Source organism: Pan paniscus, chromosome 17 (genome assembly GCF_029289425.2).
Source record: "Pan paniscus chromosome 17, NHGRI_mPanPan1-v2.0_pri, whole genome shotgun sequence".
Lineage (NCBI taxonomy): Eukaryota > Metazoa > Chordata > Mammalia > Primates > Hominidae > Pan > Pan paniscus.
This window is the reverse complement of record NC_073266.2, coordinates 25,059,555-25,083,201: the sequence shown is the minus strand read 5'-3', so window position 1 is coordinate 25,083,201 and position 23,647 is coordinate 25,059,555. Positions and strand designations below refer to the sequence as shown.

At 40.8% G+C, this 23,647-nt stretch overlaps 1 protein-coding gene across 2 annotated transcripts in view; it reads left to right on the top strand.

Annotated features, from left to right (window-relative positions):
• The window catches only part of SEH1L (SEH1 like nucleoporin), a 39,852-nt gene extending 18,987 nt beyond the window's left edge, over nucleotides 1-20,865 (top strand). The window contains exons 5-9 of one of the 2 annotated variants that reach the window (XM_003817882.5): nucleotides 6,837-6,935; nucleotides 14,437-14,577; nucleotides 15,732-15,889; nucleotides 17,253-17,403; nucleotides 20,074-20,865. In XM_003817882.5, coding sequence (XP_003817930.2) covers nucleotides 6,837-6,935; nucleotides 14,437-14,577; nucleotides 15,732-15,889; nucleotides 17,253-17,403; nucleotides 20,074-20,269 — 745 coding nt within the window. In that variant the 3' untranslated portion in view covers nucleotides 20,270-20,865. Of the gene's footprint in view, nucleotides 1-6,836; nucleotides 6,936-14,436; nucleotides 14,578-15,731; nucleotides 15,890-17,252; nucleotides 17,404-18,452 lie in introns of both variants that reach the window. The other variant, XM_003817881.5, reaches the window with a different exon arrangement.
• Nucleotides 20,866-23,647: the final 2,782 nt, after the last annotated feature.

Sequence of the window (23,647 nt, the reverse complement as noted above, 5' to 3'; positions counted from 1 at the left end):
AAAGGATTTACTTATACCTCTGGTTCTTGCTATGTTATCTTTTTTTAAAAAATTTTTATTCTGCTATTTTTCCACATGTTCTTGCTATGTTATCATTAAAGAATATCCAAACTGATAGAAAAGATGAATAGAGCACATTTATACAACTTCCACATCCCAAGGTATGACTAGATAGATATCTTATTTGTGGTGATGTTGATAGTTGTTGGAGTTATATTGGTAATTATTATAATTTCAAATAATATATATATCTCTACACATATTTATCAATTTTTAGACTATATATTTACTCCCGTCTCCTTTTTTTTTTTTTTTTTGAGATGGAGTCTTGCCCTGTTGCCCAGGCTGGAGTGTAGTGGCATGATCTCGGCTCACTGCAAGCTCCGCCTCCTGGGTTCAAACGATTCTCCTGTGTCAGCCTCCCGAGTAGCTGGAATCACAGGTGCCCGCCACCACATCTGGCTAGTTTTTTTTGTATTTTTAGTAGAGATGGGGTTTGTCCATGTTAGCCAGGCTGGTCTTGAACTACTGACCTCAGGTGATCTGCCCGCCTTGGCCTCCCAAAGTTCTAGGATTACAGGTGTGAGCCACTGTACCTGGCTTCCCCTCTCTTAAAAAAGAGGAAATTCGTTTATTGCTTCCCCCTCACATTGCCCCTTCCATTTCCTCATTCTTTTTTTTTTTTTTTTTGGAGGCGGAGTCTCGCTCTGTCACCCAGGCTGGAGTGCAATGGCGCAATCTAGGCTCACTGCAAGCTCCGCCTCCTGGGTTCAAGTGATTCCCCTGCCTCAGCCACCCGAGTAGCTGGGACTACAGGTGCCTGCCACCACGCCTGGCTAATTTTTTGTATTTTTAGTAGAGACGGGGTTTCACCGTATTAGCCAGGATGGTCTCGATCTCCTGACCTTGTGATCCGCCCACCTCGGCCTCCCAAACTGCTGGGATTACAGGCGTGAGCCACCTCGCCCAGTCCATTTCCTAATTCTTATATTGCTTGTATACTGGCAAGATTTATAATATTTACATTCTGTAAACATTTAACACATGTGTAAGTATTTTGTCTTTTGACTACAAATTGATTCTAAAAACTAAGTGGCAGCCAGCTTTACAATCTAGATTATGTAAGTATTCATTTGAGATGCCAATATGGAGATGGAATGGATGGCAAACTCTTCAAATACCTGAAAATGTCTTAATTTGACTCCATGCTTAATTGATAGTTTGGCTAGTTTTAGAGTTCCGAATGTAAGAATTTCAAAAGATACAGTTCTTGCATATTTTTAACTAGGTTTTATTAATGAGCTGTTGTCAGTCTGATGCTGGTTCTTTTGTAGGTAGCTTTTTCTTTTTGGAAGGTTTTAGGATTTTGCGTTATTATTCTGAGCTCTCTTGCACATATATTTTGACATTTTTTATGATGGATTTTGATAGCCAATGGAAATGAGTTTTAATGTAATCACATTTGTCAGGCTTTATTGTTGGAGTGCTTTTTGTGTTTTATTTGAGCAGTTTTTCCCACCTTGGGGTTGTCTAGTGTATTCATTAGAGAAAATTTCAGATACACCAGAAGTAACAGAAGTACAGTAGACAGACCCTTCCATACTCATCTCCCAGCTACAGTAACCCAAAGCTGCTGCTGTACTTTCCTCATTCCCCTTCTCCAGGAAAAACCCCAACCTGGATTATTATGTGTTGGCCTTTGTTGATTAATCTTACTTAGCACTTACCATTTGTTTTTTATTTTTATTTTTATGGTTCTTTTTTTTTTTTTGGAGACAGAGTCTTGCTCTGTCACCCAGGCTGGAGTGCAGTGGTGTGATCTTGGCTCACTGCAAGCTCCGCCTCCTGGGTTTAAGAGATTCTCCTGCCTCAGCCTCCTGAGTAGCTGAGATTACAGGCATGTGCCACCATGCCAGTCTAATTTTATATTGTTAGTAGAGATGGGGTTTCTCCATATTGGTCAGGCTGGTCTCGAACTCCTGAGCTCAGGTGATTTGCCGGCCTCGGCCTCCCAAAGTGTTGGGATTACAGGTGTGAGCCACCGCACCCAGTCACCATTTATTATTTATTATTTTTTATGTATTTGTTTTCGAGACACGTGTCACTATGTCACCCAGGCTGGAGTGCAGTGGCACTCCCTGGACCTCCCTGGACCTCCCTGGGCTCAGGTGATCCTCCCACCACACACAGCCTCCCAAGTAACTGGGACTACAGGCATTCACCACTGTGCCTAGCTAATTTTTTGTTATTTTTTGTGGATATGGGGTTTCGCCTTGTTGCCCAGAATGGTGTTGAACTCCTGGACTCAAGCAGTTTTCTTGGCTTGGCCTCCCAAAGTGCTGAGATTACAGGCATGAGCCACTGCACTTGGCCAATCCTGCTTGACACTCAGTGGTCCCTTTAAAAATAAATGTTATTGTCTCAAATTGGGGATATCTTATGATCCTTTGATCATTTCTTTTTATTCTCTTGTCTCTGTTCTGTCTTTCTGGCACTCCTATTTGATTATTCCAGGATTTACTCTCCATTTAAAACAAAATTGTTTGGAGATTTAGTACTCCATCTCCCAGATCTCCACTTTGTTCTCCAGGTATACATTTTTTCCCGTCATTGAATTTTTGTATGAATGGCAATCATTTTTAATTGTTCAGAGTTTCTTTTTCTCTGATTACTTCTTTTTTATATCAGTCAGTTTTTGTTACATGTATTACACTATTTCCCTGTGGTTTCTAGTGAAGATTTTTTAAAATTTGCATTTGTTTGCTGAATTACAGTCAATTATCATTTGCACTGGCAATGTTCTATAAACTTGCCATGAACACTGAATTAGCTAATACTGAATACCGAATTGCTCCTTGGGGAAATACAGGGTTTCCACAAGTCTCTCACTACATTTTTGTCAACTGATCAGTGTATAACCTTTTTGTGTGTCTTTCTTTTTAAAGACAACTTTTATGTTGTTGATTCATTAACATTGAACTCATAGCCAACAACACAAACTACTCAGACCTGAATAAAGCATTTTGAATACACCTATTTTCTCCATAAGGCACATCCCAGCCTTCCTATGTTTAGGAACACCAGACAGCACTTCAGCAGCATCCACGGGGTTTTAAACTGTGAAATCACTTTTAAAAAACACAAAAATGAGAAAAACGTGAGGCGAACTGACTAAACTGTGTAAAGGACATTCGTTTACCAATGACAGCCAAAGGAAGAAGGCACTTCTGCTGGGAAACTGCATCAGGCAACTGGATTTTTTTGCAGAGCTGCTCTGCACCTGCCGATGAATGACCATGAAAGCCTGGGCCGGGCACAGTGGCTCACGCCTGTTATCCCAGCACTTTGGGAGGCTGAGGCGGGCGGATCACTTGAAGTCAGGAGTTTGAGACTAGCCTGGCCAACACAGCGAAACACTGTTTCTACTAAAAATGCAAAAATTAGATGGGCGTGGTGGTGTGCGCCTGTACTCCCAGCTACTCAGGAGGCTGAGGCAGGAGAATCGCTTGAACTTGGGAGATGAAGGTTGCAGTGAGCCGAGATCATGCCACTGCACTCCAGCCTGGGCAACAGAGCGTGACTGTCTCAAAAAAGAGAAAAAAAAGAAAAAAAAAAAAAAAAGAAAGCCTGAGAGAATTGGGTTTTATGGTTACAAATAAATTTTAGGCCAGTTTACAAGTGCAGAATCTCTAAATAGTGAGGATTGGCTATATGTGTTTTCTCAAATATCAGTTCTTTTCGTGTGCCTTGGTCTTTATCTTCTGCACCACTTGTTTTTCTTGGGTGTCTGCTGATCTTTGCTTATTTATATTTATGAGTGAGTGACTGTTACTGCTATTAGAGCAAACTGGTATTGGCATTTTTCTCCTGCTGGGTGCTCTGTTGTGTTAACAACTTACTCTCTCAACTAGGGAGGCTGACTGAATTTTGTGGAATGGGTGGAGTGGGTTGACAGGGTTTCCTAAGGATGTGTGAGCCAAGAGCAGGCTGGGGCACCCTCAAACTGACAAAGCAAGAAAGATTTTCCATTGAGCACGATGAACCATTTGAGCGTATTTTCTTCCTCCCTGCCCCTTTCCCTGTTGGTTTTGGAGTACTCCTTTATTTCCAGCTCTTACCTTTTCTTTTTCAAGTTCTAATTGTCTCACTAAGACAATGTTTTTTGACCAAATCACTCCATGATTGTCTGTGACTCATTTATATTCTTTGCATTTATTAATTGGAGGTTGGACCTTCTGGAATTTTCTACTTACTGATGGTGATACGGACTCTTTTTTCCTTTGTATTTCCTTTCTCAGTCTGATCTGCTTCCTGACTTCCTGGAAACCCTCCAAATTTCTTGATTTCTAATGGCACTCTTTCTAGATTTCTAGCCCTGTACGATAATATTCTTTCATCATTTCAGTGGGCTTTTGGAGGGAGGCGGAGATCCAGGTGATCTGTCTACACTATTCAGTCAGAAAGCTGGATGGTTTTTCTCACTGTTTAGCTGTGACTCATACTTAGAAAGTGGTTTAAATGTGAATATCTTATTTCTGGTTGTACAATTGAGGTAATCCTCAATTCAGGTTGCTGTCTGGACATTTCATGACTGGATTTAAAAATATTTTTAAGGCCAGGTGGGGTGGCTCACGTAATTCCAGCACTTTGAAAGGCTGAGGCGGGCAGATCACCTAAGGTCGGGAGTTCGAGACCAGTCTGACCAACATGGGGAAAACCCCTCTCTACTAAAAATACAAAATTAGCTGGGTTTGGTGGCACATGCCTGTAATGCTAGCTACTCAGGAGGCTGAGGCAGGAGAATCATTGAACCTGGGAGATAGAGGTTGCGGTGAGCTGAAATCGCGCCATTGCACTCCAGCCTGGGCATCAAGAGCAAAACTCTGTACCCGCCCCCCCCCCCCCGCCTCACCAAAAAGAAAAAACAACAAAGAATTTTTAAAATCTCACATTTTTTTAGCTGGGTGTGGTGGTGCACACCTGGAGTCCCAGCTACTTGGGAGGAGGATTGCTTGAGCCCAGAAGTTCAAGTCCAGCCTGGGCAACATAGTGAGACTCCAGTCTCAATTAAAAAAAAAAATCTTGGCCAGGCATGGTTGTTTACGCCTGTAATCCCAGCACTTTGGGAGGCCGAGGTGGGCGGATCATGAGGTCAGGAGATCAAGACCATCCTGGCCAACATGGTGAAACCTCATCTTTACTAAAGATACAAAAATTAGCTGGGCGTGGTGGCGCGTGCCTGTAATCCCAGCCACTTGGGAGGCCGAGGCACGAGAATCGCTTGAATCCAGGAGATGGAGGTTGCAGTAAACCAAGATTATGCCACTGCACTCCAGCCTGGCGACAGAGTGAGACTCCATCTCAAAAAAAAAAAAAAAAAAAAAAATCAAAACCAAGTATTTGTAGAACACTGAAAAAGGAAGTTTGTGGCCAGGTGTGGTGGTTCACGCCTGTAATCCCAGCTACTCAGGAGACTGAGACAGGAGAATCACTTGAACCCAGGAGGTGGAGGTTGCAGTGATCAGAGATCGCCACTGCACTCCAGCCTGGGTGACAGAGCAAGGCTCTGTCTCAAAAAAACAGGAAAAAAACGCAAAAGGAAGTTTGTGAGACACAGAAATTGCTGTGGAATTTACATCTATTTGAATGGCCAAAAATTATTATGAATAACTTATAATTTTATTTTATTACTGTAGCATTTTGTAGTTTGCCTGGTACTTTTCTTAATTAGATAATTTGATCTAATTACCTGAAGCTTTAGTAATAAAGAACTAAATTTTTTTGTCAGTTACCACATTTTGTTTTTAGCTTTAAGAGGTTAGTAGTGCACAATACTGAGGCTAAAGGTTAAGCAAGGGTGCCAGGTTTACAGAGATATTAATTAATCTGGATGAGGGAGGCAAAGGAAATTATGTTAATTAGGCATAGAAATTAAAAAGTCATTCAACTTATAGTTCAGGAGAGCCATTCTTTCATTGCTCATCTTTTGCCTTTTTCAAAATGAGGTTGACCACAGATGAGTCTAGGGAGGGGAATGACGTGGGGATCGTGACTTCTGCAGGGGTAGTCTTTTCCACTTTTCCCCTGTCCATCTGTTTTTTCTTCTTCTTTTCTTTTTTTCTGAAAGAGACTCTCACTCTGTTGCCCAGGCTAGAGTGCAGTGGCACGATCATAGCTCACTGCAGCCTCCAACTCCTGGGCTCAAGTGATCCTCCTGCCTCAGCTCCTGAGTAGCTGAGACAAACGGCACATGCCACCACACCAGGCTAATTAAACAATTTTTTTTTTTGTAGAGATAGAGTCTTATTATGTGGCCCAGGTTCTTCTTGAACTCCTGGCCTCAAATGATCCTCTCTCCTGAGTCTCTCAAAATGCTAGGATTACAGGCGTGAGCCACCCTGCCGCAGTGTTTCTTCTTTTTGTCAAAGCACTTAAGATCTTTTTGTCATGAAGTTAGTCACCGTAGGGTTACTTTTTGTTTCATAGTTAATGACCAAAAATTTCAGGAGGAAAAATTACTAAGACCTCTTAAGTATCTTTTAAAAATATGTTGAATGCTTGAAAGCTTTTTTTCAGGCAAAGAGCTCCTTTCTATCTGAGCCATAAGAATATGCTAAAAACAGTTCATAAGGATGGAATCTTCAGTTCCCATGTGTGACATTCTCAGGTGCATACTTGCAGTGTGGCCATGTCAGCTATGTGGCAGAGACCTAGATGTCACTAGTAGTGACAGGCTAACTGTAAGCTGGTTGTCTGCTTGCCTCCAGTGTGTTCATTCTGTGAATGAAATGTGTATTTCTTTTGTTATCTAAAATGTTCTTTCTCCCCGTTTCTAGCTCGCGTGCTCATTCCCCCATGATCGCCGTAGGAAGTGATGACAGTAGCCCCAATGCAATGGCCAAGGTTCAGATTTTTGAATATAATGAAAACACCAGGTCAGTCCTGCTTTGGTTTTAATAATTGTTCAGAATTGCATTTAATTTTTTAAAATGTTATTTCTTTATTCATTTACAGAATTATGTGTCATTCATCATATGTTTGCTGATTTACTATAATATACCAAGTTCTGTGCTAGGCTGTGATAGCACAGGCATGAGTGATAAAGAGGAGAAAGTAGACCAGCCTGGCCAATATGGTGAAACCCCGTCTCTACTAAAAGTACAAAAAATTAGCTGGGTGTGGTGGCAGGTGCCTGTAATCCCAGCTACTCGGGAGGCTGAGGCAGGAGAATCGCTTGAACCCAGGAGGCGGAGGTTGCAGTGAGCTGAGATTGCGCTATTGCACTCCAGGCTGGGCAACAAGAGCGAAACCCTGCCTCAAAAAAAAAAAAAAAAAAAAAAAAGAGGAGAAGGTAATTGATCTCCCAGTATGATGTACCATCTTGCAGTGAAACAAAAAATAATAGTAAAAAAGGGTGATGAATCTTATGAAGTGGAAGAATTAAGGTGCTAAAGAGCTTATACCTGGGGAACCTAATCTGGTTTAGGGGCTAGGAAGGTTCACCTAGAAGATGACCTATAGGGTGAGTAGAAGTTAGCCAGACAAAGGGGGCAGAAGCACTCCTGGTGGAGAAAACTGCATGTGGTAAGGCCGTGAGCAAGAGAGAGGGAGTATATTTATACTGTGGTTGGAACATGCTGGGCAAAAATGAGTGTGGAGAGAAATAGGCAAGACTTGTATCTATAAGAAGTAATGTCCATTGTTTCAGTTTTATCTTACAGGTGATGTGAATAGGGAATAATGGGATCAGATGGATCTTCTATAGGTGTGACAAGTGTTTTGGAGGGAAACATGGTGGATTCACGGCTAGGATGCTATGAAGACAGTCCAGGTGGGAGAGTACGTGGCTTTGGGATAGTAGTAGCAGTGGCATGGAGATAAGTGGACAACTTGAGAATAATTGAGAAGTGGTATCAATAGGATCTGGTGATTGATTGGTTTTGAGAATTGAGGGAGAAGGGGGAAGGTGTTAAGATGATTTCCAAGGTTCTGGCTTAAGAGTTCAGTGTGTAATTTCAATGTGTGTAATTTCTTGAGATAAGGAACTCTGGGAACAAGGCAGATTTGGGTAGAGTGTGGCAGCATGTGAAGGTAAGTTAATTTTGGTCATGCCGAGATACAAGTGTCTGCAAAGCTTCTGAGAGCCAAAAGCAGTGTCTCAGAGGCACACTACTCAGTCTTACAGGAGAAGAGAGCACCTGTCAGGTGATCAGATGGGCTTCGCAGGTACTAGACAAAATTCTTGGGTCTAATAGTCAGATCTTAGGCAGGGCCAGCAGTAGAGAAGGAACTAGTGTTACTCCCGTGGGCTCTGCAATTCCAAATGTTACCAAGGGGATCTTACACCTTCTACCTTCCTAGATTGTTGTTGTCTGCAGAGAGGCTCAGTCTTCAACAGTGCTGTCCAGTAGAACGTGCTGCAGTGATGGGAAATGGTCTTAGAGATTTTCATGGTGTTTTAAGCTGTAAAAACTATGAGCCCTATTAATAGCACATTTTATAGAGGCTTCATGAAGTGTTGGGGTTGTTAAAGTAAATTTCAACCTGAGCTGAGCAGAATGAATATGTAGACATAAGCCCCAAACGTAAAAGGTGTATCATTGGCCATGCGAGGTGACTCATGCCTGCCATCTCAGCACTTTGGGAGGCTGAGGTGGGTGGATCACTTGAGTCTAGGAATTCAAGACCAGCCTGGACAACATGGTGAAACCCTTTCGCTACAAAAAGTACAAAAATTAGCTGTGGGGATGGTGGCGCATGCCTGTAGTTCCAGCTACTTGGGAGACTGAGGTGGGATGATCACCTGTGCCTGGGAGGTCGAGGCTGCGGTAAGTCAAAATTGCACCACTTCACTCCAGCAGTGTCAAAAAAAGATTTTTTTCTAAAACATAGGAAAAGAAAATATTTCATAAATAAGATTTGAGTAAAAAGATAAATAACTTGCAGTTAGTTCTGAAAGAAAATACAGGCAAATAGAAATTACCTATTTTTTTTTTTTTGAGAGTCTCACTCTGTCACCCAAGCTGGAGTGCAGTGATGCAATCTCAGCTCACTGCAACCTCTACCTCCCGAGTTCAAGTGATTCTCCTGCCTTAGCCTCCTGAATAGCTGGGATTACAAGTGCGTGCCACCACGCCTGGCTAATTTTTGTATTTTTAGTAGAGACGGGGTTTCACCATGTTGGCCAGGCTTGTCTTGAACTCCTGACCTCAGGTGATCCACCCACCTCGGCCTCCCAAAGTGCTGGGATTACAGGTGTGAGCCACCACGGCCGGCCTAGAAATTACCTAAGTATTTCTAAATTACCTAAATAATCCAATGTTAAAAATAATCTGAGATTGCATTTGAGTCTAGTCTCTTAGCTAACAGAATAAATCTAGACTGGGGCTGGATTCCCTGTATTATGTCATGTGACAAGGAGCCTGAGGGTGGAGCAGTTCTGGGGTTAGGTAGTGACTCAGTTGCTCAATGATGACATCAAGGACCTACCTAAATATTTTCCACTTTTTTCTTGCTGTCATGCTTAGTACATTGGTGACAGCTCCCTCTTATGATCACAAAAGAGCTGCACAATGTCAGGTTTTACATGCTAATACAAAGAAGGGTATTCTAGAAAAAAACACCTTTCCTAGAAGTATCTTAGCAGGCTTCTTATCAGGTGCTGGCGGCTGGAGTTTGGTCATCCAGCCATGCCTTAGCTGCAAGAGAGTGAGACAGCAAGTGTCTGGCATTTTCAGCATCAAAAACGAGGGGAAGTGGTGTTGGGGAAAGAATGTCTGCAGGTGGGGGTGTGTGCTATTGACTTGGGAAGTAATCAAACCTATTAAGTTCAGCACTTTTTGGAGTTCTGTTGCTGGTTCTTTGAGGTAAGCATTGTTTGAAGGTTCTTATTTAGATTGAACGTGGAGGAGATGTGATAGTGGACTATGTAGTATCGTTATTAATACCTGTTTATCTTTTTCTTTCTTTTTTTTTCTTTGAGATGGAGTCTCGCTCTGTTTCCAGGCTAGAGTGCAGTGGCGCAACCTTGGCTCGCTTCAACCTTTGCCTCCCGGGTTCAAGCGATTCTCCTGCCTCAGCCTCCCCGGTAGCTGGGACTACAGGCGCCCGCCACCATGCCCAGCTAGCTTTTGTATTTTTAGTAGAGATGGGGTTTCACCATTTTGGCCAGGATGGTCTCGATCTCTTGATCTTGTGATCCGCCCACCTCAGCCTTCCAAAGTGCTGGGATTACAGGTGTGAGCCACCACGCCCGGCCTGTTTATCTTTTTCTAAGTAGTATCACCATTTAGTAGACAGGAGACATTTGCCAAATTAACCAGTGTTGGATATATTTGTTTTTATTTGTGAGTGAAAATACTAAAACAGATCTAGGATTGATAGTGATAATAGAAGTGCCATGTGTTTATATAGGTTACAGGGCATTTTTATGTGTGTTATGAAGTTTGAATCCTACCAACCACCTTGTAAGTAGGGGAGACAGCTTTTATTAACACTGTTTTACAAATGAGAAAACTGAGACCAACAGAGTGAATGACTAGTCTAAGGTCCAGAGTCAGGACCAGAAACAAAGTCTTTTTTGTTCATTCCCTTCATTTACACTCTCATTGAGGATCTTATTTGGCTCCTTCTGATAGGAGAAGCTTTAGATAACCTTAATTATTTTTATTTTTATTTTTTTTTTGAGATGAAGTTTCACTCTTGTTGCCCAGGTTGGAGTGCAATGGTGTGATCTCGGCTCACCATAACCTCCACCCCCTGGGTTCAAGCAGTTCTCCTGCCTCAGCCTCCGAAGTAGCTGGGATCACAGGCATGTGCCACCACACCCAGCTAATTTTGTAGTTTTAGGAGAGATGGGGTTTCTCCATGTTGGTCAGGCTGGTCTCGAACTGTCGACCTCAGGTGATCTGCCTGCTTCGGCCTCCCAAAGTGTTGGGATTACAGGCGTGAGCCACCGTGCCCAGCCACCTTAATTAATTACAATATATAGCTTGCCTCAGGTAAGAAAAAAAAATCTCACTTGTTCAACATTTCATAAGCAGCATGGACTGTACTAAGAGCTGAAGGAGCTTACAGCGCCTAGGATATGGATGAGGATGGTCACCTGCTAGAGATGGCAGCACATACCTGCCTGGTAGGGTGAGAAGTTTCAGCTGATGATGTTTGAGCATGAATCTTGAAAGACAGAGGGTGTTCTGCAAGCAGAGAGGAGGCAGGAGCAAAGACAAGGGCGTGGGGTCGAGGCGGTGGGTGGGGAGGCTAATGTAGGAGAGAGACAGGGGAGGGGCAGGCCAACAGGCCAGGCAGATTTTGGAGAGTGGTGCTTGCCAAGTCTGATCTCTATCCTGGCAGCATTTGGACTTTTGCAGGGTCCAGTAGAGTTACAAGGTTGTATTTACCTTTTAGGGAGATGACTTTGGCAGCTGTGTGGACTGGGAGCAGGAACTCAGGGATGAATGCAGTAGCCCACTATGATGTGGAATGAGGACATGCACTGTGGCGTGGGATGAAGAGGGACCGGGGAGACTTGTCTAGGAGGCACCAGCTGTAGGTCACGTGAGTCTTGGTTTCTGACCTAGCTGATGGTAGTGCCACTTGTTGAGATGGGGACTGAACAAAGAGGAGTGAATGTGGTAAGCACAATTTATTTCAGACATACGTTTGAGGTGCGTTTGGAACATCCAGGTGGGGATGTGTAAAGGCAGATGGATAGAATAGCTGAGATTAGTTGTCTATTGCTGCATGACAGCATTATCACTCAGTGGCTGAAACAGTACAGATTCGGTATTTCAATGTCTGTGGGTCAAGAGTCAGGCCAGACTGGGAAAGACTCCACTTCCGAGCTCACCTGGTTGTTGGCAGCACTCGTGTTCCTGCCACAAGACCCTCCCTTGTGTCCTCACAGCATGGCAGCTGCTTCTGCAAGGCCTGAAAGCAGGAGAGTCTTCTCATGAGGCAGGCGTCACAGGCTTGTGCGTTGTAGTCACACAGGTGTTGTCCCACCACCTTGCCATGTTCCGTCCCCTGGGTAGAAAACAAGCCACGGGCCCCACTCACACTCATGGGGAGGAGCCTCCACAAGGGCGGGACCACCAGGAGGTGCGGGTCATGGGGGCACTTAGAATCTCTCTGCCACAGTACTGGTGTTCCTCCCACTTTACGGAGAACTTGCTGAAGGTCGTTACAGCCTGGATTCAAACACGTTCTGGCTGCAGCATGTGTGCTCTTAGCTCCGCCTGTCCTATTTCTGGCCTTTGGTAGAAGGCCAGAATCTATCCCCTGAATTGCAGGGGATAGATTTAGGAATTATTGGTTTATAGGTACTGAAACCATGGGTGTAGAAACCATGCGTATTCTGGCTGGGCGCAGTGGCTCACGCCTGAATCCCAGCACTTTGGGAGGCCGAGGTGGGCAGATCACGAGGTCAGAAGATCGAGACCATCCTGGCTAACATGGTGAAACCCTGTCTCTACTAAAAAATACAAAAAAAAAAAACAAAAAACATTGGCCGGGCATGGTGGCAGGCCCCTGTAGTCCCAGCTACTCCGGAGGCTGAGGCAGGAGAATGGCATGAACCTGGGAGGTGGAGCTTGCAGTGAGCCGAGATCACACCACTGCACTCCAGCCTGGGCGACAGAGCCAGACTCTGTCTCAAAAAAAAAAAAAAGCATATTCTGATTGTGTAGGCCCCAGGAGGGGGCTGAGATTCTGGATTTCCCAGAAGCTCCCAGGCTGCTGCAGACCACACAGTAGAAGCAAGGATGTGGATGAGATTGCTTAGGGTGATGGGATGGGTGAGAAAGATCAAGGAGAGAACCTTGAGGTGTGTACCAGCTTGGTAGAGATTTTAGGAAGAATGTTGGGATGAAAAGAAGGTCAAGTGCAGAATGCTGTAGAAAGGTGGGATGGGGAGATGTCTCCACCCAGTCTCCTACATGCAGGGGGTTAGGTGCTGCCGTTCTGTCCAGGATATTCAATCTTAGAAGAACCTAGTAGAAAACTCTGATCTACCACTGCCTTCATCATCCTCTTATTCTGTATTTATAGATAAAGAAATAGAATTGCAAGGATGAAATAGCCTTTGCATAGTTTCCTTTTATTATCACTTAACTCAATTCCTGCTGGGTGCAGTGGCTCACACCTGTAATCCTAGCACTTTGGGAGGCAGAGGCGGGTGGATCACTTGAGGTCAGGAGTTCAAGACCAGCCTGACCAACATGGTGAAACCCTGTCTCTACTAAAAATACAAAATTAGCCAGGCGTAGTGGTGCACGCTTGTAATCCCAGCTACTCAGGAGGCTGAAGCAGGAGAATCACTTGAACCCAGGAGGCGGAGGTTTCAGTGAGCCAAGATTGCGCCATTGCACTCCAGCACAAGAGTGAAACTGTCTCAAAAAAACCTCAATTCCTGTTACCAGCTTTACTTTTTTATTTACATTCAAATACTTAGGCAATGTGTTACTCTTTTCCTAAGAAAGATGTTAATGGCTAATAAATCAAGCCCTTTTTTATTTTTTATTTTTTATTTTTGCAGTTGAGTCTTACTGTGTTGCCCAGGCTGGAGTGCAGTGGCGTAATCTCAGCTCACTGCAACCTCCGCCTCCTGGGCTCAAGCCATCCTCCCACCTCAGCCTCCTGAGTAGCTGGGACAATGGGTGTGCACCACCATGCCCAGCTATTTTTGTATTTTTTGTAAAGATGGGGTCTTGCTGTGTTGCGCAGGCTGGTCTTGAACTACTGGGTTCAAGCAATTCTCCCACCTCAGCCTCTCAAAATGCTGGGATTACAGGTGTGAGCCACTGTGGCCCGCCAAGACCTTATTGTAATTAAATTTTTATTAAAGCGTTTCGAGCTAAATGTACATTATCAAAGGAGGAAACGTGGGAGGTTGTATTAATTTCCTAGGGCTGCCATAACAAATTACCACAAATCAGGTGGCTTAACACAGAAATGTATTCACTCACAGTTCTGGAGGTCGGAAGTCTGAAATCAAGGTGTTGGGGCTGTGCTTCCTCTAGAATCCTTCCTGGTCTAGTCCAGCTCCTGCTGGCTCCGGGAGTTCTTTGGCTTGTGGCAGCATAACTCCAATCTCTGCCTCTGTGTTCACATGGCTGCCTCCTCTCTGTCTCTGCGTTTCTTCTCTTTTTAAAGAATACTTACTGCACATTGGATTTAGGACCCACCCTAAATCTCGGATGTCCTTCTGAGGTCCTTAATTACATTTTCAAAGACGCTATTTTTGAATAAGGTCACATTCACAGGGTCTGGGGGTCAGGACTTGGACATATTCTTTTGGGGGCTGCTGTTGAGCCCACTACAGAGGTGAGCACTACATGATTGTGAGCAGTGTGAAAAAAAGGTGAGATGCAGTGATGTGTGGATTTTTGCACATTTTATTTCTAAAATGTTAATGTGAATTGTTTGTTTTTCCATTAGGAAATATGCAAAAGCTGAAACTCTTATGACAGTCACTGATCCTGTTCATGATATTGCATTCGCTCCAAATTTGGGAAGATCTTTCCATATTCTAGCAATAGCGACCAAAGATGTGAGAATTTTTACATTAAAGCCTGTGAGGTGAGTTTTAGAAGCATTTATGAATTTGAAAATACTCTTGCCTTCTGATTACCTTTGTTTGTGGAGGAGAGAGTAGAGGTAACTATGATTTGGTTTATATTTCTGCTCTGGAAGTTTTACTTAAAAATGTAAACTTTGAAATATTTTTTAAAAATGGTCTTTTACAGTTACTTTTAAATTAATGTCATTTTTGAAGAATGGATTATTTAATGAACATTTTATATATAAATATATGTCTTTTTGGAAAGGGGAATTGAGTCAAGAGCAGATTTATATTCTCTTAACTGTGCTTTATTTAGGCTAATACTAACAATTCTCCAAATATAACTGATAATCTATAAATATTTAATGACAAGTGGCAGTCTATTTAGGGAAAACTAAATTAGTATTGAGACAGTCTTGTGAATAACATATTTAACTTTAATTTTGAATTGTGAATTTCAGTTCTTTTCTTTCCATTCTTTCATTCTTTCCTACTTGCTGCCCTGCCCTTTTTTTTTTTTTTTTTTTTTTTGAGGCAAAGTCTCACTCCATTGCCCAGGCTGGAGGGCAGTGGCTTGATCTTGGCTCACTGCAACCTCCACCTCCCAGGTTCAAGCAATTCTCGTGCCTCAGCCTCCTGAGTAGCTGGGACTACAGGCGCCCGCCACCATGCCTGGCTAATTTTTTATTTTGTATTTTTAGTAGGGATGGGGTTTCGCCATGTTGGCCAGGCTGGTCTTGAACTCCTGGCCTCAAGTGATCTGTCCACCTTGGCCTCCCAAAGTGCTGGGATTACAGGTGTGAGCAACTGCACCTGGCCTTGCCCTGCCTTTGTAAATTAATTATTGTCATCTATTTTATTCTTCGGCCTTGTGTGGGAGAATAAAATCATCCTGTTTTGTTGTTTCTTTCTTCCATGAAACAGTCACTGAGTATCATTTATGTGCTGGGATCACTCCAGGTCTTGGCGAGTTAAATGAAAATGACATTGGCCCAGCTCAAGGGCCAAGGTGTGGGGTTTGTGCAGATGTGCACATTATTATAAAGTGATGTGGTGGTGAGACCACTTGTATTAATTTAGCATTTTATGTGTGTATATATATATGTGTGTATATATATATATGTTTTAAAACTTTGTTTGGAATGCCTCAGAAAATGTTTTTTATTAACAGGAAAGAACTGACTTCCTCTGGTGGGCCAACAAAGTTTGAAATCCATATAGTGGCTCAGTTCGATAATCATAATTCTCAGGTCTGGCGAGTGAGTTGGAATATAACAGGAACGGTGCTAGCATCTTCAGGAGATGATGGGTGTGTAAGATTGTGGAAAGGTAAGAGTTCAGTGAAGGGGTAATTGTTGGTTTATATTTCTGCTCTGCAATTTTTACTTAAAATGTAAACTCTGAAATATTTTTTAAAAATGGTCTTTTACAGTTACTTTTAATGTCATATTAATTTATGTTATTTTGAACATCAGTTTACCTAGTTCATAGAAGTTAATGACTGAATTGTTTTTTAAGTTATGTGGAACAGAGCAGCTTTCAAAACTAAAATAATTACAACAGAATATGCAATATCTCCAATAAAAAGATACCAGTTGTCATATATGTACCTTACATGACTGCTCTACAAACTCAGGCTAAGGACTGTAGTCGCTCCTATTTTATCAAATAAATTGCTTTAGACAATCCATCCTTAATAGGAGAAAATCCAGTATCTTCCCTGCTTCTTCTCTGCAGCTCCCATAAGTTAAGAGCCTTGGGGGCCCTGATTGTAAGTTTCTTCTAAGTGCCAGGCTGAGTGAGAAGGTCTGGTCAGTTGACACTGACTGTGGTCTCTGTAGCTTGGTTCTGCACTTCTCCTTGGATGATTATCCATTAGGCAGAGATGTCTGTGATTTGTGCACCACCATAGAATGGTGTCCCATACTTAGCATTCAAAATTATAGCTATCTTTGTTTATTTGCCATTTAGCAGTTATTGTTTCCCAAAGTGCAGTTTGGGTAAGCTTGAGGGCCTCCCATGTTCAATTTTGGGCTTTGGTAAAACCAGCCCAGACCTTCCTTTCCTCAGTGTAATTTGATTTTAGGGGCTTTGCTGTCCTTTTCTGCCTTTAGGCTTTATTCAGGACCACCTTGCCATGCTCCCCAGCAGGGTGCCTAACTTGATTTTGTTGGGCTCATTGTCTTCAGAGACCAATTTTTCATTCAAACTAATAAGGCCATTTTGGATAAGCCACTGAAGCTCCAAAGGTTTTGTTACCTACATCCATTTCAGAAGACATTAGGTACCCTTATAACTTATACTTGCATAATTAAGAAGACAACTTCATTACCTTACATACATATGTAAGTGAAATTCATTATAATGAAGACTTTAATATTATAATGAAGATTTTAATATTAACTTCATAATGTGGTAGCTCAGAGAATTGTCTTTGCTAGTATCTGTAAGATGGGTGGTGAAAGCTTTATATTTTTAAAATTAGTGATACTTTGAAAACTTCTAAAAAGTTGTTAAAACTGAGATAATATGTCTTTCATTTAAAAAGTGTCTTTAATGTTTATCCTGAAAGAAATGTAGCTCATAGCCTCTGTCTCGTTTCTTTAATTGTAGTTTAAGGACATGGGTACAGATTTGTGCCCTTAGGCATTGGTATTAATCATGTTAATGTATTTGATTATTTTCCTTTCAGCTAATTATATGGACAATTGGAAGTGTACTGGTATTTTGAAAGGTAATGGGAGCCCAGTCAATGGGAGTTCTCAGCAGGGAACCTCAAATCCTTCCCTAGGTTCAAATATTCCAAGTCTTCAGAATTCATTAAATGGATCTTCTGCTGGCAGGTAGGCTGCTTCATGGGAAAGCTGGAAATCATCTTTGTTTTAAATCATTCTGGTAGCCATACTTAAGGTGGATTATTTCATGGATTATAAGATGGAGTGGAAATGTTCACATGTGCTTGTATTAGCATTTAAGAATTCATTTTGTTAGCTCTGTATTTGGCTTACTTGGTCATAATATTTGCAGGTAGGTTATGAAGTCATTACATTATATTCTGAAGCTTTAGTGGTCTATTGGTAGAAATGTTTACAGGTTTAAGATTCAACTTTGCTTCCGCAACAGTGAGAGGAAGGTTATCCGGTTTAATGGTGAGAGTTTTAGTCCAAATGAACATTAGTGTTTTTTAGTGCTTGTAGTGTGGTCTTTGCATTAGGTCAAACTGAAATTTTAAATAAAATACATTTCTTAAGGCTTTTTAGAAGAGGGTACATTAAGTTATTTGGCTTTTGTGTTTAAAACTTTAATAGAAATAAGAGGAAATAATAAAACCCAAGATTGATTTTTAGAATATTTAGCATATGTTACGTTCTTGTATATCATAATAAGGAATATTTGATGTCATCTAGAGTCTGTTTCCATGTTCAAATTTTAAATATGTGAATTTGTAAGATAAAATTATTTTAATATGCCTTTGTGAATAATTTGGAATAGAATTCAGGAAACGTCAAAACACAGCCTAATGAATTGTCCTGTGGTTATATCCCCTTGTTATCCTATATAAAAGAAAAAAATTGTATTTAAAATTTCAACTATTTTTATATTGTTATGTTTTCATAAAGAAGTTCTGCTTTTGATTTTGAGGTTTTAAGTACGTGCATCAAAACAATTTCAGGTTACCGTGGAAGATACCAGATTATAAAGATTATTTCATGAAACAAATAATATTAGAGTTGATTTTTTAAAGTCTGGTTTTTGGTCACTGCCTGTACTGCATATTTTCTTTTGTAAATAGCTTCTATTTTTTGATCTGTATTCTTATTGTGCCAATAACCATCTGTGTTAGATCTGTGATGCATTTTCCCTTTTCCATTTGTATTATGTCCTTTAACAGAAAGCACAGCTGAGTACAAGCTAACTGGAGTAACTTTGCTGTTTTGCTGCTTGTTGCATGCACACAGGAATGGAAAGCGAGCTCCTTTTCCCCTTCCCCAGCGCCGTTTGACCTCTCCCAAGATACACCAGCAGCCTGCTTACTACTAAACGCAATCCAAAAGGCCTTTAAAAATACAGTGTATATTTTTTTGTACTAGTCAGTTTATTGACACTATTTGAAACTTTTGAAATATAAACGGAGAGGCTTTCTGTTGAGACATTGTCACCAAAACAATTTTTTGAAATGTTCCTGAAACTAATTTGGGTTTAAAGATTAAAAGGGTTGTTACCATTCTTATCTGAGTAGTTGGGAGGAGGGGAATACCACTTTAGTTCATTTGGAAAATATAGACATATTTCTTTTGCTTTCTTAAAACAGCTTAAAATGATGAACTTTTATAATTTTAATTTGAAGATTGAATAAATATTTTTTATAAAGATTGTTTTGAGTGCTGATTTGTTTACTTTTTGTAGATTTGCTTTATCCATGATATTCAGTACAACTCTGTCATTTCTTTGTAATATTTAAAAAATATTAGTAAAGGAGTGAATTAATAAAGTAGTAATAGTAAAATGAAAGGAACTTGACTGTACAGTTTGTAGCCAGGTTAAGCATTTGGTATTGTTTCATTTACAATTTGGGACTAAGATGGAAACACTTTTTTATAAGTTTTTAATTCATAGTCACTAAAGAGATAAATGTTTCTTATATACATTTGTATATTTTTATGGTGTTATTTATTCCATGGCTTAGTTTCCTTCAAATCAAAATTTGGACACACACTATTAAGAGAAGCCATTAAAATTTTACTAAAATTGTGCATGTAAATTAATGTCAGCATTCCATGTCTTAAGATTTTCTTAATTTAGTTTGCTGTTTAAATTAATTCATATCCTGTAAAGTTCTGACCTTGATAACAAAGCTATAAATATTTAAGTTTGCTAATATGCGTAAGTATTATCGGTAAGTTACAAGATGGAAGAAGAATAACAGTAGGGCACAGTCATTCTGTGAATCCTTTTACTTATCAAAATTTGGTAGCTATTCTAAGGCTTTTGCAGAAAAATAAGTGTTCAATGTTTGTAGTTCTTCAAAAGCATGTTGCAGTAGCCAGCCATACTATGTGTATTCCCAGTATCATGTATGCACTAAAAAAAATGTGTGCTTGCTGCTGCTGTGAACCATTGCTTAAGATAAAAAACTTAACTAGATTTGTAAATGTACAGAATAGCATCAGATGTTTCTGAGAGATTAGAAAATGTTTTGAATTTATAAAATTAATGTTTTTCTTTGTAACATTTATATATATTTTTTGACATTTTAAGTTTAACAGATTGTATTCCTTTCAAGTTTCTATACTTGCTTAAGCAATCTTGATTTGAGTAAGGGTCTTGATTTGTGCTATTATGTTCTGTTAGTTTTGGCATGAATATACTAAAGCTTTTTTTTTTTTTTCTAGCATGTGTTTTCTCCTCTTTGGTTCTCTTTGTATTTACTACTTTTCTCTTTTTCTTGTGTTTTTTTTTTTTTTCCTGTTTTTGTTTTGTTTGGTGTTTTGTTCCTGTCTTCATTGTTTCAGGTATTTCTTTCCCCCTCTGGATTCCCCACGGGCTGGATCGAGATGGTCCAGTTATGCCCAGCTCCTTCCTCCTCCTCCTCCTCCTCTGGTAGAGCACTCTTGCGATGCTGACACTGCCAACCTCCAGTATCCTCACCCTCGCAGACGATATCTCTCTCGGCCTCTTAATCCCTTACCTGAGAATGAAGGGGTTTAAAACACTGATTTAACATTGAAAGGCCTTATTCAAGTGCTTGTAAATGCTTTCATTTCTGGCTGCTTTTTGTTTTTCATTTTCTTTCAGAAGATTTTTCTAACTTAGGGTCTGTCTTGCATGTATTACAACCAGAATACAGTGTTTAGAACCTAAATCTGTTTGTGTGTCTGCATCAAAGGAACATTTGCTTCACTGGGTGATAACCTTTGATGAAATGAGATATGTCCAAGTAACGTTAACTGTGAAGTTACACACAGTAGCTGACTTCAAAGTGCCTGTTCTGTAAATTTTATTTTAAACTGTTACCATAGTCTTAAGTTGTTTATGCTTTATCAGACTGGCTAATGTGAAAGCATATTATTATGAAGTTTATTCTGCCTTTGAGACCTTAAAAAATGGATTTCATTTTACAGGCTAATGTTGTAACTGACTAGTATGTAAAATAAATCATTCCTGTGTATAAAGCAGCAAAACCTAATGTGGACTTTTTGGTCTTTTTTTTTTTGAAGGAAATTGCCTTTCACTACTTGGAATTACTGTTTAAAGCTTTTGTAATTATTATCCAAGTAGGTTATGTAATAAAATATATTTAAAAATATATGAATCTCTTGCCTTATAAAAACAGAATGTATTTTATTTAAGATAATTGCCAAGGCTTACTCTTCTTTCACTATCTCACAAAAAACCCAAACAAAAATTAGGAGATGTGAGCAAATATTACATTTATTTAAAAGGTAGAAAGTCAGTGTGTAGACTACTAACATTTAGAATGGACAGATGTTGACTTTCAGTCTAATTAGTCAACATTAGAATATTTTCTAGAATATTTTAAAATGAGAATGTACTTGATTATAATTGTGGTAAAATGGTTAAAACTAGTAATATGCTTGTTGGTTCAGTTTTGTCAGGAATTGTCAAGGGTTTAACCTCTTATCAGGGCTAGAGAGAGAGGTGTTTTTGAACAGTATTTCATGTAACAGATTACATGAAATACCAGGTAATCACATAGGTGACATAATTATTATAACTATTCTAATTTTCAGAGACGCCTTTCCTTGAATAGTGTCATAGCTCTAGTACTGCTTAATATGCAAAGGATTAAGAGCTGATAGAAAGATTCTATTCATTTTATTTTATTTTTTATTTTTTAAGACAGTGTCTCACCCTGTTGCCCAGGCTAGAGTGTAGTGGCATGATCATGGCTCACTGCAGCCTTGAACTTCCGGGCTCAAGCGATCCCCCCACCTCAGTCTCTTGAGTAGCTGGGACTGCTGGTGCACGCCACCATGCCCTGGCTATTTAAAAAAAATTTTTTTTTAGTGAGGGGTCTCACTTTTTGCCCAGGCTGGTCTCAAACTCCTAGGCTCAATCCATCATCCCACCTTGGCCTCCCAAAGTGCTGAGATTACAGGCATGAGTCACCTCACCTAGCCTATTCATTTTAGTTTAAGGAACATTTGAGTTTTATTGTCTAATAATCAAAGTGTTTTGTCTCTAAAGTTAGCATTTCAATGTAAATATCTTTTTCAAATAATTCTCAAAGGTCTTCCTCTGGTTAAATGACTTGCTAGGCTTGTAGCCTTATGGAGGATCAAACAAGAAGTCTTAATGCTGAATCTAACTCAGAATTAAGAAGCCATGTCTTTGAGCTTTCAGACATAGAGGTACCTTGGGTAAGAATGGAATAATGAAATTGAGACCATTCTCCAGTTTAATTTAGTGAATCCTGAGCATCTACCATGTGCAAGATACTGTGCCAAACACTGGGGTATGTAGAAAAATAGGTAGTCTGCACACAAACTTACACTCGTGGGAGAAGGCATTTTTAGAATTTACAAAAGGTAATGGGTTCAGCTTTGTAATAATGGTAGAGATTGTATAGTAGGCATAAAAGAGACAAGTTATTTGAGCTGGCAGAATTTGGAAGGGATGTCTGATTTCAATAGGTAAAAGAGGGCCGGGGTGTGTTTACGGAATAGGATGTAAGTAACAGTCTGATGAAAGAGTAGGGTTCATTTAGGGAACTACTGGGACATTAACCTGAAATCATACCTTGTGGTTACACTGTAGAAGGTTTTGAGTATTGGTGGCTGAGGCATACCACTTTAAGCAGTTGGTAAAAGGGGAGCTGAGAGATGTCTGAACTTAAAACTGGATAGGCCTCACTTCTAATTCCCTGGGAGGCACCCTGGTCATGGGGCCTCTGCAGGCTCTACTCAGTGTCTAAAGAGATTTGGAAATCACAGTGGGAGTTCTGTTCCTCCTTTCCAGTTGGCAAGTGAGGTGAGATACTGAGGCATAAGATAATAGCTAATGTTTGTTGAGTATTTCCATGGGCCATTATTTTTCTAGATACCTTACAGAAGTAGCTTTAAATCCTCACAGTAAGCCTCTGAGGCAAGCGCTTTAATTATCCCCACTTTACAGACAAGGAAACCGGCTGGTTAAAGCTACTTGCCCAAGGCTACACAGTTTGGAAGAGGGAGGTAGAGCCAGGATTCAGATCCAGGCAGCCTGGCGTCAAGAGTCCAGGCTCTCCTGCTGCCGAGACTCTGAATCAGAGATCTCTGTTAATAGAGTCCTATCAGGTTACTGAGTGTTGTGGGGAGTGCTGTGGTGACTTGAGGATATTTATGGAGGAAGGACATTTATTAACAAGGATCTGGTGTGAGTGACAGTCCGGAACCTGTAGACACATTTAAGCAGTTCACCTCCAATGTGTGACCGCTTTGTAGAAAAAGAGGTTAAGAGAGGTCAGCTCTAGGACTAAGCATTTGGCTTACTTTTTTGGGATTCAGAAAATCTTGAGATTTTCTGCATTTATCTTTGCTCACTGAGTGTGGACAAAGGTAGAATAAAGGTAATTACTCTTTGCAAATACCAAGGCTGCAGGGTTCCAAGAAGAGGTGTCGAACTGTGGAGATATCACTGAGTTTGACAATTAGGAGTCTATTCCTGATAAAGTTTTAAGGACCCAGCTAGACACCATGAAATGCGTCAAAATAAGGTGTAAAAAGTGGAAGCCTGGCTTCCTCTATGGAAAAAAAAGTGGAGACCATTAAGGGAAGGAAACAAGAATGGTCATTAGGTGATGAAACAGAATCAAGGAAGGGGTGTGTGTGGGTGTGTGGTTTGAGTGGTTGTGTGTGGAGGGTGTGTGTGGTGTGTGGGTGATGTGTGTGGGTGTGTGTGTATGGATGTGTGTATACGTGTGTGTGGTGCATATGTGGGTGTGTGGGGTTGTGTGTGGTTTGTGGTGTGAGTGGTGTGTGTGGTATGTGTGTGGTGTATGGGTGTGTGGTGTGTGTGTTTGGGTAGAGAGGTGCTGCATTTTTGTAGGCAGAGAGAAGGAAACCAGTGGAGAGGATATCCAAGAAT